The sequence below is a fragment of the Clupea harengus genome, chromosome 6, assembly GCF_900700415.2.
Source record: "Clupea harengus chromosome 6, Ch_v2.0.2, whole genome shotgun sequence".
NCBI classification, from domain to species: domain Eukaryota; kingdom Metazoa; phylum Chordata; class Actinopteri; order Clupeiformes; family Clupeidae; genus Clupea; species Clupea harengus.
This window is the reverse complement of record NC_045157.1, coordinates 18,830,388-18,843,110: the sequence shown is the minus strand read 5'-3', so window position 1 is coordinate 18,843,110 and position 12,723 is coordinate 18,830,388. Positions and strand designations below refer to the sequence as shown.

General features: G+C 44.7%; 1 protein-coding gene across 1 annotated transcript in view; it reads left to right on the top strand.

Moving 5' to 3' along the window:
* Window positions 1–10,733, top strand: part of LOC105892919 (zinc finger protein 609) — a 70,370-nt gene extending 59,637 nt beyond the window's left edge. The window contains exons 4-9 of the mRNA XM_012819238.3: window positions 3,742–3,829; window positions 5,519–7,889; window positions 7,993–8,329; window positions 8,452–8,832; window positions 8,975–9,053; window positions 10,305–10,733. Of these exons, the coding sequence (XP_012674692.1) occupies window positions 3,742–3,829; window positions 5,519–7,889; window positions 7,993–8,329; window positions 8,452–8,832; window positions 8,975–9,048 (3,251 nt within the window). The 3' untranslated portion in view covers window positions 9,049–9,053; window positions 10,305–10,733. The remainder of the gene's footprint in view (window positions 1–3,741; window positions 3,830–5,518; window positions 7,890–7,992; window positions 8,330–8,451; window positions 8,833–8,974; window positions 9,054–10,304) is intronic.
* The last annotated feature ends 1,990 nt before the right edge of the window (window positions 10,734–12,723 follow it).

Below are 12,723 nucleotides of genomic sequence, written 5' to 3'. Positions count from 1 at the left end.
CGAGACCCACTATAGACCTCTATAGCCTTGTAATGTTCCCAACAATGGCTCAGTGTTCCATAGGTTCTGGGTTTACTAAGGGTTTCTGTTGCTTGGGTGAGTACCAGTGTGCCACTTGTTTGTAGTCTTGGTTTCTCAACTCGAACAGCAGACAGATTGGTATCTTAGTGGCACACTCATGTGGGTGGAAAGCAGAGCACAGAGGCATCCTTTAGCAGAGAATGCATCTTTCAGATAAAAGTCTCTTTGAGACGTGTTTTTTCTTTTTTTTCTTTCCGTAGTGTGTCAGCCTCTCAGAGAAGCAAAGCCCAGCAGACCCACATTTTCTTGCTGCAGGGTCACATATATTCTAGAAGTATCTCCTTGCAGTATGCCAGTGTGGTTTATGTTGCTGTTTGAGGTTTGGTAAGGTTTCTCAATCAGGCTTTGTCACAATTGTTGGCTTCTGGTAATATTAGGAGTAGTATTTGTTGTTTTTATCTTTGTGCATTGGTCTATTTTACTATTTGGCTCGTTTTAAGATGGTCTGAAAAAGGCTGAAGAATCACTCTGCTCTAAAAATGTAATCTAATAAATTAATCAAGGCCCTTTATTATCGTGAGATCTGCCTTTGTTGTCATGTTGAGTTCTCGTTTCAATGGATCTTTTTCCTCGTTATTAGCACATCGTTGCTATGTTACCGCAGTCCTTTGGCTAGGGTTTAATTTGGAGCTCTTGTTTCAAGCCCCTTTCCAGGCGTGCTGTGAGGGCACTGCTTGTCTTGTCTTTCCCCTGGAGTGCCTTAAAAAGACAGCACTTGAGCTGCCTGGCAATTCAGAAGCAAATGAGATCTTTCCAAAGACTGACTGGTAAAAAAGAAATGTCCTCGTTTTTCCAGGGTGCAGTAAAAAAAATCACTCAATATTCTTTGAAATATGTGTTTTCTAATATACAATCCACGGGGGCTTGAATAAGGCACTGTAAAGTAATACATTAGGCTCTAGTTTTGTGTCATCATGGGTTAGCTGAGAGAAAACCACAAAAAAATCGTAATAGTAGCCCATGACGGCACACCTCCAGTTTTTCTATCCAGTGATATAATTAGTTGCTCGTTTTTATTTGTTTATGATTTTTGGATTAAAGGTTTGTGTGGAGGACTCTCCAAGTGGCGCCATAGCCAAAGTGTCAATCATCAGGTGACACTGAAAACCCTGCTGGAAAGGAACACATATTTTCCCCTGCTTTCTTGCTCTGCTCTCCATGGAAAATAAAAGGAGAGAGGAGAGACAGACAAATCTGCCACAATCATAGAGAGGTCAAAGTTAGACAGCTAGACGCTGGCGAAATGAATCAAAATGAGAAGACACAGTGAGTGGGCTCGTTTTAGAAGCACGCTCTTCAACACGAGTCTCTACATCAGGATACCGCAGTGAGCCCAGGGTCACAGCGGTGTGGTATCGGTCTTCACAAAGCTTCCATGCTATACCTAGCAAATGTCAGCTGTTAAATGGGAAGAACGTGTATTGCTCTGGAAATGCAGCCTTGAGGGCCTTTGCAGAGAGGCTGAATGCCAGGGAAATTGAGCAGCAGCAGCAGCAGCAGCAGCAGCAGCAGCAGCAGCAGCAGCCAGTCAGCCAGCCAGCCAGCCAGCCACTTGCCCTGATGTCAACCCTCTTACTGCAGGCCTTAGCCCTCCAGATGTCTGTAACACAATTGAGTCAAAGTCAAAAGATCAATGATGGATAGCCTACCATTTGTAATGTACACTTTGTTGGTTGTTTAGATAAATCTAAATGGATACGAGGCGAGTCATTTCTAGCCTGCGTGCGTGTACCACCGCCGGGTTGTCCCTTTGAGACCAGGCTGCTGCAAAGCACTTGTATTTATAGATGACCCATACAACGTCCTCCAACAATCAGACAGATTTCTGCTCTGATTCAGATAGACTTTCAGTATACCCTTGAGGGGAGGCGGCATCATGATGATTGTCACTGAACTGTCTTGTCAGTGTTTTGTCATATCTGTATGACACTTAAAACAAATATGTGGTGAGGCCACTCATCATCACATTTTCTATTTTAGACACTAAAACCAAAGAACAAGAGGCCCAGATTTATTTCAGTGTATTCATGGTTTTGCTTGTTACTTGATGAGTTTTCTAGCTGGGCCTTTCTCTTTCTTTTTTTGTGATGGCCCTCAAGATTAGATTGGATCTGGTGAAAAGACTGCCACCATAATTGCCATTATATGCAGCCATGGTCTGGAATAAGAGACATTAAATTGCATGGAGCACTTATTAGCAAGTTGTAAAGCAAGGCTTATTTGACATGACGTGTCTGACCGAAATTGAATGGGGTGCTCCAATGATTCCACTCATTTGATTTCCCCTGGCAAAGCCTAGAGGAATGACTCTCCCAAATGAGCTTTTACTGGACAGCCATTGCATTATTGTTGGTCACTGGCTACTCACCTTTGTGGGTTTGCTTTTGGATTTTGTAGTTCCATGGTGGGTCATGTAAGCATAATTTGCTTTTTTTGGCAGTGTCTCTTTAGCTCCGCCTGGAAGGAAGAAAAAAGATATGGGAAAAGAAGACAGTGCAGATTCCAGGACCCTTAATCATTCAAAGGCTGATGTAAATATTTAAACAGAATTATCTGGACTGCTCAGAGGAGTGATTCCAGGGACCTGAGAGATCAGCCCTATTGAATTGTATGGATCAGCAGGGCTTTTGGGTCATGGATGAGCATGTGGAGGAGGAGGAGGAGGAGGAGGAAGCAGCATGGCCAAGGCACTCCATGTAATGACAAGCTCCCCTAATCTAATGTGAGACAACACTCAAAGGACCTCTAGAGCTTAAGGTGTTTTCCAGTCAGGCACGCTTGATGGAGGAGGGCAGGAGAATCCTTGTTTGTTTGTTGGTCAGCTGTCCTGGCAGAAGTGATAAGTTGTTGTCTTCCAAGTGGCCTGAGCAGTACATCTTAATTAATCCTTCAACTCGTACGGAAATATGGCCTAGACATCTGTTGAAGGAACATGCTCTGCTGACTAAATCAGAAGGGGGGAGGGTGGAGGTTGAAAAAAAGGTCTCTTGTAACAATAAGGGGAGCCTGCCAAAAGCCTTGCCCCTCTTTCCTCCTGCAGCCTCCCCGACAAAATCCTATACCACTAAGTTGAGTCTCAGCAGTGACTGTCACTTTCTGTAGCCTAGCCTGTATTGATTGGGTGGGTGCAAATAAAGCAAAAGCTCATCTAAAGGACACGCCTCAGCTGAACCACACGGTGTTGAACAAGAGCCTTATTGAACACCAGGCAGAAAAAAAGAAATTCAGCTGTTTCCACAGCGCTGTTATACCACTTTCTCTTGTTCTCTTTCTCTTTCCCTACTCCTCTCATTTTTTTTGCTCTCTTCGCACTCTGCAGCAAAGTCGCGTGGAGGACACCATCAAATCATTTTACATATAAATGATTCACTGTGCCGTGTAGAGCTCTCAGCCACCAAAGTCATGAGCTGCACTGTGGAAATAGAAAAGGCAGCCGTGAGAGGGCTGCCCTTGGAAACCTCTGTTTGATCTATTATAATGGAGAGTCGAGAGTCTGCCTGAAGCCTGTGTGGATGAGGGAAAGGGTGGAAGAAAGAAAAGCACGGAGATGAGTTACATGCTTGGGAGAACGAACCAGAGGGCCATGAAGGCAGTGTGAAATAAAAGCTTATCTGTCCTTACACTCTTTATTTACTGGCTTGTGCTTTTGTCCTGTTTCAGGCATGCTGGTGGTGAACGTGACCTGGAGGAATAAGACGTATGTCGGGACACTGTTGGATTGTACCCGGCATGACTGGGCACCTCCAAGGTAAACTAACAGGATTGGCCAGTCACACTCTGTTTTCAAAAATGTCCAATATGTTACTTCTCCCCCTTAACACCAATCTTGGTGAACATGCTTTAAAGGTTTTCATATTAGCAATTCCTTTGTGCAAGAATGAGTGACACCTCCTTTGTTTTCAAGAGGCGCGTAGAGTAAGAGCCAGGAGCCTCATTACAATCAGTACTTGCAATTACATGTCTTCGTAGTCAGCATGCCAGTTAACAAGCTGGAGTGGGGCGGTCTTTGAACTTCACAGATTAATATTCTAGTCTGATGTTGGTGAGCATTAACTGTGCTTGCCCTGATTGGTGCACTGTTTTTCTTTTACTGATGATGCTATTAGTTGCTTTAAAAAACTGCCTTTCTGTGAGAGTTTTAGCTTAGTTGTTAGCAGACTCAATGATGTGTGTTAAATATCTGTTGTAGATTTTCATAAAATCAGGGCTCTTGCTTATTAGGTTCTTTCCTGCTGCTGTTAACCCTATTTATGCTGTTCATTAGTATTGGGCTAAATGTATTCACAAATACATTATACAGGTTATCGTTATATTCTAGTCTATGCGGGTAAAAAAAACAACTGGTTGATGAGTTATGTTCATTGTTATCCCACTTACACAAAATGGTTGCCAACCACAGCACTTCCTATTTATTCATAGTGCATTTACTATTTGCCAGCCTCCGTTATATATGCCTCAAGAAAATCTACATGGATTATGTTCTATCTGAGTTGTGTCTATTTTACTGTGTAAAGATATTTAAGTCGTATCTGGATAGTGCAGTAAGTGGTAGATAAATTGGGGGATGGGATTTTGGAATGAGTTTTCAGAATAAGGCATACTTGTATTACACAGCAGCCATCTACTCAAAAGTTGGGGTTTGCTCAGAGCTTAGCTGATATGTCAGGTGTCAACTCTATAACTCCTCGTAATTTGTTCTCACTGCTTCTTGCCTTAAAAAGATTTTTATGAGAGTGCCTGTTTTATTGCGTACCTCAGCGACAATTTCATCTTTGAGACGCGCCTCGCCTCTCACTAGAGATGTGTGAATGTGAAACACACTTTGCATCTAATCTGTCATGACAGACTTACATAGTGCTTTTTAGACCTTTTGGGGATCTTTAAAAAACAAATGGTTACAATATGAGAACAAGATGACTTCGGAGTGACATATACCACAAATAGGAGCCAATATTCATAAATCATCTTGGAGAGAACGCATTGAAGTGCAGTTTTGCACCTAAGCTGGATATAAATAGTTGTGGACATAAAGATGTGTTCCTGCCAGATTTTTGATCACTAACCCTGGAGAGACTCAGTGGGATGCTGAATTGTTCTCTTTATACACCAGATATGCATTTCGTATGAGTCTGATATTCATTCCTCTTTTTACATCTAGTTGCTTTTTTTCTCCACTGGATACATCGCATCATGGAAGGGATTCAATATGATCATAATTCTTATAATTGTGACCATTTGTGTTACTGTTATAGTTATTGCCATCGGCAGTTTTCCCTAATTGTATTGCCGTAAGACTGTTATATACGCTAATAGGTTTTCAATTTAGAAATGTCAGGCATAATAAACATTATTACCTGTTTCAAAGCTTTCCATTTGTGTTTTGTCAGTTCTGATTTATATACATCTTTGTGTTAATGATTTTGTTTTTATTTGTCAGGTTTTGTGAGTCTCCGACTAGTGACTTGGAGATGAGAAATGGTAGAGGCCGTGGGAAGAGGATGAGGCCCAATACCAACACGCCAGTGAATGAGAATAGCAACTCCTCTGACAACAAGGGCAGCAACAATAGCAAGACCCGTGCAGGCTCCAATAGCAAGGGTCGTCGTGGCAGCCAGAACTCTTCGGAGCGCCGAACCCCACCCAACAGCAACACAGAGGATGTCAAGGCAAGCCCTTCCTCTGCAGGCAAACGTAAGAGTAAGCCTGCCTCTGACATGGAGCCGAACTCAAGTTCTGAAGACACCAAGGGCAACAAACGCATGCGCACAAACTCCAGTAGTGGAGGGGGACCTCTCACCATGCCTATCCCCAACATCAAGACAGAGTCACTCCCCCCTCCACTAGACCGCAACTGTACCTCTCCGGTGCTCATTGACTGCCCACACCCCAACTGCAACAAGAAATACAAGCACATAAATGGCTTGAAGTACCATCAGGCTCGTGCTCACAATGATGATGACATCAAACTGGACATGGATGGGGATAGTGAGTATGGGGAAGACTCAACTCTGCATCCTGAATCAGGAGGATGCAATGGAGCCTCTATCTCTCAGAAAGGCTCTCTCTCCCCAGCTCGATCTGTGACGCCCAAAGGGAGGGGGTTTGATGCTCAGAGCCCATCTCCTTCCCCGGGGAAGTTTGGTTCTAAGCAGACAAACAAAAAGAGGAATGGGGATGTGGATCCAGAGGCGTGTGGTACACCCATGGATGGCTGTGAAGAAGGCCCTTGTCTGACTGATGAGGCAAGCAATGATGGAGTGGACGACAAGAAAAGCCTAGACAAGGACAAATCTAAAAAGTCTAGCAATAGTGCCAAGTCTGACAAGCTACAGCAGAAGAACATTAAATCATCTAGGCCCCTGCCTCAAACTATACCACCTCAACAGCTGTACTCGCTGCAAGCCTCACCTTTCCCAGGTGGAAGCCCAGGCAACCCTGGCCAAGGAATGAGCTCACCAATGCAGGGTATCCCCAAAAGCCCTCAGCTGAAAGCTATACAGCCTAAGCCCTCAGCCATGGGAGATCCCTCTGCTATGAGCCCTGCTATGAGTGGCTCCAAGGATAAGAAGAAGAAAGACAAGAAAAAGAAGGATCCAGGGAAGGAGGCCGACAGTCCTAAGCCATCTGGTAAAGTAGGAAGGCCTGATGGGGGAAAGAGTCCATACTCAGAATCTTCAGACCCTGGAGGCAAGAGCGACAGCCTCCTGAATGGCTCAGACCCACACCAGAGTCGCCTGGCCAGCATCAAGGCTGAGGCAGATAAGATCTACAGCTTCTCGGACAATGCCCCCAGTCCATCCATTGGTGTGGCCAGTCGGATTGACAGTGGTGGGGTAGGGCCACCACTAAATCCCTTGCATGTGGTCACCCAGAATGGGGCTGACAATTCTTCAGTGAAGACTAACAGCCCAGCCTACTCTGACATCTCAGATGCTGGAGAGGATGGGGAAGGCAAGCTCGAGGGAATGAAAAACAAGGCTGAAGACCAAGCCGTGAGGGAGGGAGCCAAGAAGGCCCTCTTTGCTGCCCAGCCTCCTAACAAGGAGTCTCCATACTATACCAGCTACGAAAACTACTATTCCCCCAACTACACCAACCCCAGCCCAGGTGCTGCTAACACTGGTGGCCCAATGGTAGAAGGCCCAAGTGTGAAGATCAAGAAAGAAGAGGACTCCGAGCACCAGAGCGAGGAGAAGGGGAAGCTAGAGCTGCATGATGAGCGCAAAGCTGAGCTCTGCGCCCAAGGCCAACAGCAGCCACAGCACCCTCAGCAGCAGCCCTCAGTCATTCAGCAACGCTCCAATATGTACATGCAGCCTCTCTACTACAACCAGTACTACATACCACCTTACGGATATACAGATCAAGTTTACCATAACCACCTGATGAACACCAACTCTGCTTACCGGCAACAGTATGAGGAGCGGCAGAGGCAGGTGGCTGAGCAGCACCGGGCTGTAGAGAAGAAGTCATCAGAGACACCCTCAAAGGAGAGGGAAGGTCAGCTAGTGAAGGAGGAGTGGAAGCAGAAGGCTTCAGGGCCCCCTGCTCTTTCAAAAGCTCCCAGCATGTCTGACTTGGGTAAATCTCAGCCGTTGTGCGGCAAGCAGAAAGACGCTACTTCCTCTATGGAGGGCAACAAGTCTGTCATCATCCCCAAGAGTGAAGAGTCCAAAATGGCCTCCCAGCAGGCTGAGGGCCTCAAGATGAAGCTGAGTGAGGGAGGACACCATGGCAAAGAGGAGCCGAAGACAAGCATGGAGTCAGGCAGACAACCAGGCATGGAGCAGGCCATGTGGTACAGACAGGTAATGAGAAACCTTTTAAATGTGTATTTGTGAATGTGCATGCATCACAAGCACTGTCTTTGCTTTGTCATATGTCTTACACTATGGTTTTTCCTTTTCTCAGGATGCTTATGTCTACCCCAACAAGTTCCCAGATGCGCAGAAGCAGCAGATGGAGGAGGATCGTGAGCGAGAGCGTAAGTGCAAGGATGAAAGGCCCAGGCCCAACAAAGAAGAGAGCAAAGACGGCCCTGATCCCCGAACTTCAGTCGCCTCCTCTGAGGATCACAGAGGGCCTCAGAAAGACCCTCGACCGAACACACACATGCAGTTCCCCTCTTCCTTGGCCCAACACCAGCCATACGTGCCATACATGCATGGCTACCCCTACAGTCAGGGTTATGACCCCAATCACCCTGGATACAGAGGCATGTCTTCGGTTATGATGCAGAACTACCCAGGTAAACAATGGCTGAGCAGACTTGTCAGAGTGCTGTGTTATGCCTAGCTGTAGCATGCCCTCACTGATCTAATGTTGTGTGACAGATCTCATAATCACAGTCATTCTCAATCATTTCCGCAGGCTCCTATCTGTCAGCGGGATATCCCTTCTCCCCATATGGTGGGAAGGTGAATACCGGCGAGGAAGGAGAGAAGTCCCGTGCTAGTCCAACCGTGAGCAGCAAGGCAGCATCAGAGTCCAAAGCTCTGGACATTCTCCACCAACACGCAAGCCAGTACAAGAGCAAGTCCCCCACTGTTGGAGACAAGCCACCGTCACATGAACGTGAGCGTGGAGGCAGCGAGCGAGATCGGGAGCGGGACCGGGATAGGGAACGAGACCGGGAGAGAGAGAGGGACCTGGATAGGCCGCGCTCTTCCCCTTCACAGCGCGTCATGCCCTCTCATCACCACCTCGGATACCCCTTGCTCTCTGGACAGTATGACCTCTCCTATGCCACAGGTCAGTAAAATTGATGTCATTGTCGCCGTGCAGAGTAACTGAAAGCTGAGCCAAATAGAGCAGCAGTGAACCTGCACCAGTCAACCTAAACGAATGCTTAGCCGTGTGCTGCGAAGCACTGACATGCTCTATGCCCCCACAGGTCTGTCGTCATCTGCCATCGTCGCCAGCCAGCAAACCTCAGCTCCCTCACTGTATCCGCCTGCACGGAGGTGAGAACGGTAAGGCAAACACAAAAACACAGAGATGACGAGGACTTTGGATAAGGACATGTTTTTGATCTAACTGAAAGCCTAGCCCCACACAGTATGCATTGGCAATGACCAACCAACCTCTTTGCATTATTCCATTGGGTGTCTTTAATTGAGTTTTCCATTAAGTGGCATTTTAGTGCCTCTCCACATGATCATTCAGAATGATTTGCTTTAATTTAGTTTATTTTTTTCATGCATAACCAATGCAACCCCATGTGTCCAGTTGAAGCCAGGTCTTTTCAGGACAGGCATAGAGCCATAGTCACTGTACCAAAACACTGAGTTTGGCTGCAGCACTCAGAGAAACGTCAGCTCACACTGACCTCTGCTGGAAAGATATGGCTGAGACACCACTTAGTGCACTCCAAATCAGAGTGAAGTCACTTGGTTGGCTACATATTGGGCAGACTCGAATTGCATTGTTGTAACATGAATTATGTGTTGACAGGGCTATTGTTGGTATCTGGGTCGTGTAGATGATAATGGGTTTAGGGCATGACATAATGCATTTTGTAAACATGTAATCTAGTTATTCCTATTTCTGTCTCTGAATAAAGAGCTTACAGAATGGTGTTACTGGAGGAATACACGATAGTCAAAATGAGTCCTATGTCTTATTGTGAACCCCCATAGATCAGGTTTAGTGCGTACATGTAAAAATGTTTTATTGATATAACATAATTGTAACTGTTCAGAAGTTAATCATTCTATTTAACAGCATTTCAGTTTCATTGTTTTAATCGTGCTGTACAGCAGTAAGGGAAACAGGATTTTCAACAGAACATGCAGTGTGACTTTCACTCTACATTTAGTAGATTAGGACCATATTTTCCTTAACGTTTTAAACAAAGTCTGGCTTTCTCTCAAATTCCAAGTTGCGCACAGTACTGCAAGGTCAGGCCCGTTATAGCACATAGTCGACATCAACAGTACCAGAATAAAAATGGGAGCATTACACAGTTGTAAACAATTAAGCAGGGGCTTTACATAAATAATATAAAATAATATAAATTGTTGGTAGGATTAGTGGGTGGGTGATGGAGATAACTATGATGGGGGAATCGTTGTTCTTTTGAGTACACTAGTGCCCCTACTTTAGTATATTGATTATTGACTGTAATAGCAGTGTTATGCAGGTCATAAGAAATGAAATGAAGGTTGCCGTATCAACCGTTGTGAGTGAATATTGTTTTCTATCTCTCTTCCCACCCTCTCTAGGGAGACCTGACATCACCACCTCACTCTCGCAAATGTACATGTGACTGGCTCACATGGGGACATATATGGAGTTCATTTAGACATCAGTTGAATGGTGTTTCTATATTTTTATTTTTTCTCTTTTCCTCCTGCCTGAATGTGTGGCAGACTTGATGTTTCCGAGCATCTATAACCTCCGATCCCAACGCGGACCGCAAGACCAGTTTCAAAGCCATCTTTCTCCGCTGACAAAAGCAGCCTGCCACTGAACTATATTCTGCACTGTCAAAAAGCCATGCAAGAAAAAAAGAGACCATCCCATTGCCTGTCTGGCCTTTTATTCATGGAATACCTTTTCTCGTGCGGAATGCAGGCCAGAGATGAGGAATCTGGTTTGCAGTGGTTGAAATAATAAATAAAAACTGTCGGAAGAAAAAAAAAAAAAAAAAAGAACAAAAAAAAAGCAGTTTATCATGTTGAAATGATTGAAGTTGTTGCCCTTGCTCTTCAGTGTGCATCCTCACAAATACAAACAAAAAAATGTGTATGGTAAAGTGAAACTCGTTTATTTTTGGAGTTGCTGCTCTTCGGAGATTCAGCAGGGACACTGGAATAGACTCTGGCAGCGTCCGGCATGTGGTCCCAAACATATACGTACACACACACACACATGCTCGCACACACACACACAAACACACACACACACACACATTGTCCTCATCACTACATCCTTAAAGACTTTTTATTTTGGTTGTCTTTCTTTTTTTCTCCAAAATATGCCATTAGCCACTTGAGCTCAAAAGACTATGTTCATGTCCATGATGTTATGTTGATACATTTTTTTTTTTTTTGTGATTCAGTTCCTTGGTGCATGACTAATGGCACTTCGTAGACTTTGTTTTATGTTCGTTTTTTTGTTTTTGTTGTTGTTTTGTTTCTTTTTTCTCTCCCATTTCCCTCCTGCTTTGAAGAATGGCTGGTAGCTCAGCTGAAACTGATGATGAAACCAGGTTAGCTGCCTCAACAGACTTAACGCCCTGTTCAACCTGTGACAGATGACCTTACCCTTGTTGCTGCTCGAGTCGGGCTGTCTGTCTCGTAGCAGATTCTGAGCCTCTGCCAACCAGTCTTGAAGATCGGCCTTGACTTGGAGTGTTCTCACAGTACATGGTTCTGTCGACTCACAGCTCAACTAGTCCTTCATTTGTCACTTGGGTTGGATAAGCAGTTGAACCCACAAGGAGGTCGCCCCTCGGAGGAAGCAAAGTGTTTTTTTCTGTTCCCTTGGATTGGAAATGAATCTCTCTCACGACTTGGGAGTCACTGCTCATTAAACTCTCAGCTCCTCTGTTGCCCCTCAGCGCGTGCCTCTCTTCCAGCTCAATGGCAACATCCCACCACCGACGATAACTCTTGTCACACCAACACTCTGCCTCTAACTGTGTTGACATTAAGGTAAATGCGAGTGGGTGGCATCGTCGTGTGAGAGTCAGGGTGGTGCGTGATGTAAATGCAGTAGGACCCACTGAACTGTCTCTTAAGGCAAAAAAAAACGATACACTGCAAACTTGTCTAGCTGACTACGAAGAGAGGAAAGAGTGCAAATGGGACCAGATGTTCATCTCTGGTCCAAAAGCAGCTCCCCAAACGTTGACTGTGTTTTAAGCGGGTGGAGAGCAGAGAGGAACCCACAGTGAAGAGGAGGGAAAAGACATCAGGAAAAAAAAGCCGTTAGAACTTCCGAGATTTTAGCTTGTATTCTATTTGTTCAAGGAGACCTTGTGTGTAAGTGCTGTGAATACTAGTAACACAAAGTGTTTTTTTTTTTTTGTTGTTTTTTTTCTGTAAACAACCACTCAAAACTCTGTTCATATTTACAGTTTTCCTCTATCTCCAGGAGTAAGATTTTCATGTTTTCAGTTTTCTCCAGTAGGGTGTCAATTAGCATGAAATCCCATATATATACAATATCCTCTCAGGCAAAGCACACTGATCCATAGCTTCATACACACTGATCCATAGCTGATGTTTGTTCTCATCCTCCTTTCACCGACAGTAAGATATCTGTATATAATGAACAGAGGTATAATTTTAACGCTTTTTGGATTGCCATCACCATTCAGTCAATCTCTGTCATTAGCCCTCTTTTCCACCCCCACCTCTTTCCGATGTTGATTCCACAAATACTGTAGCAGCTCTCTCATTTTTACTATTCTATTCATTTTTCTATATACTTATATATTTTTAAAGCTCTCCACCCAGCTCACTTTGGGCTCACTATGACCACAGTCTAACACCCCCATATTGAGGAAGGGTTTGTTTTTATCAGAACCAATTTACAGAACCTACGTACAGCCAGAGAGAAATATGTGTGAAGCTATAAACAACCATTAACCCCTTGTATAACTGTCAACATTTCAAGGCTTCTACAGTTTTATAG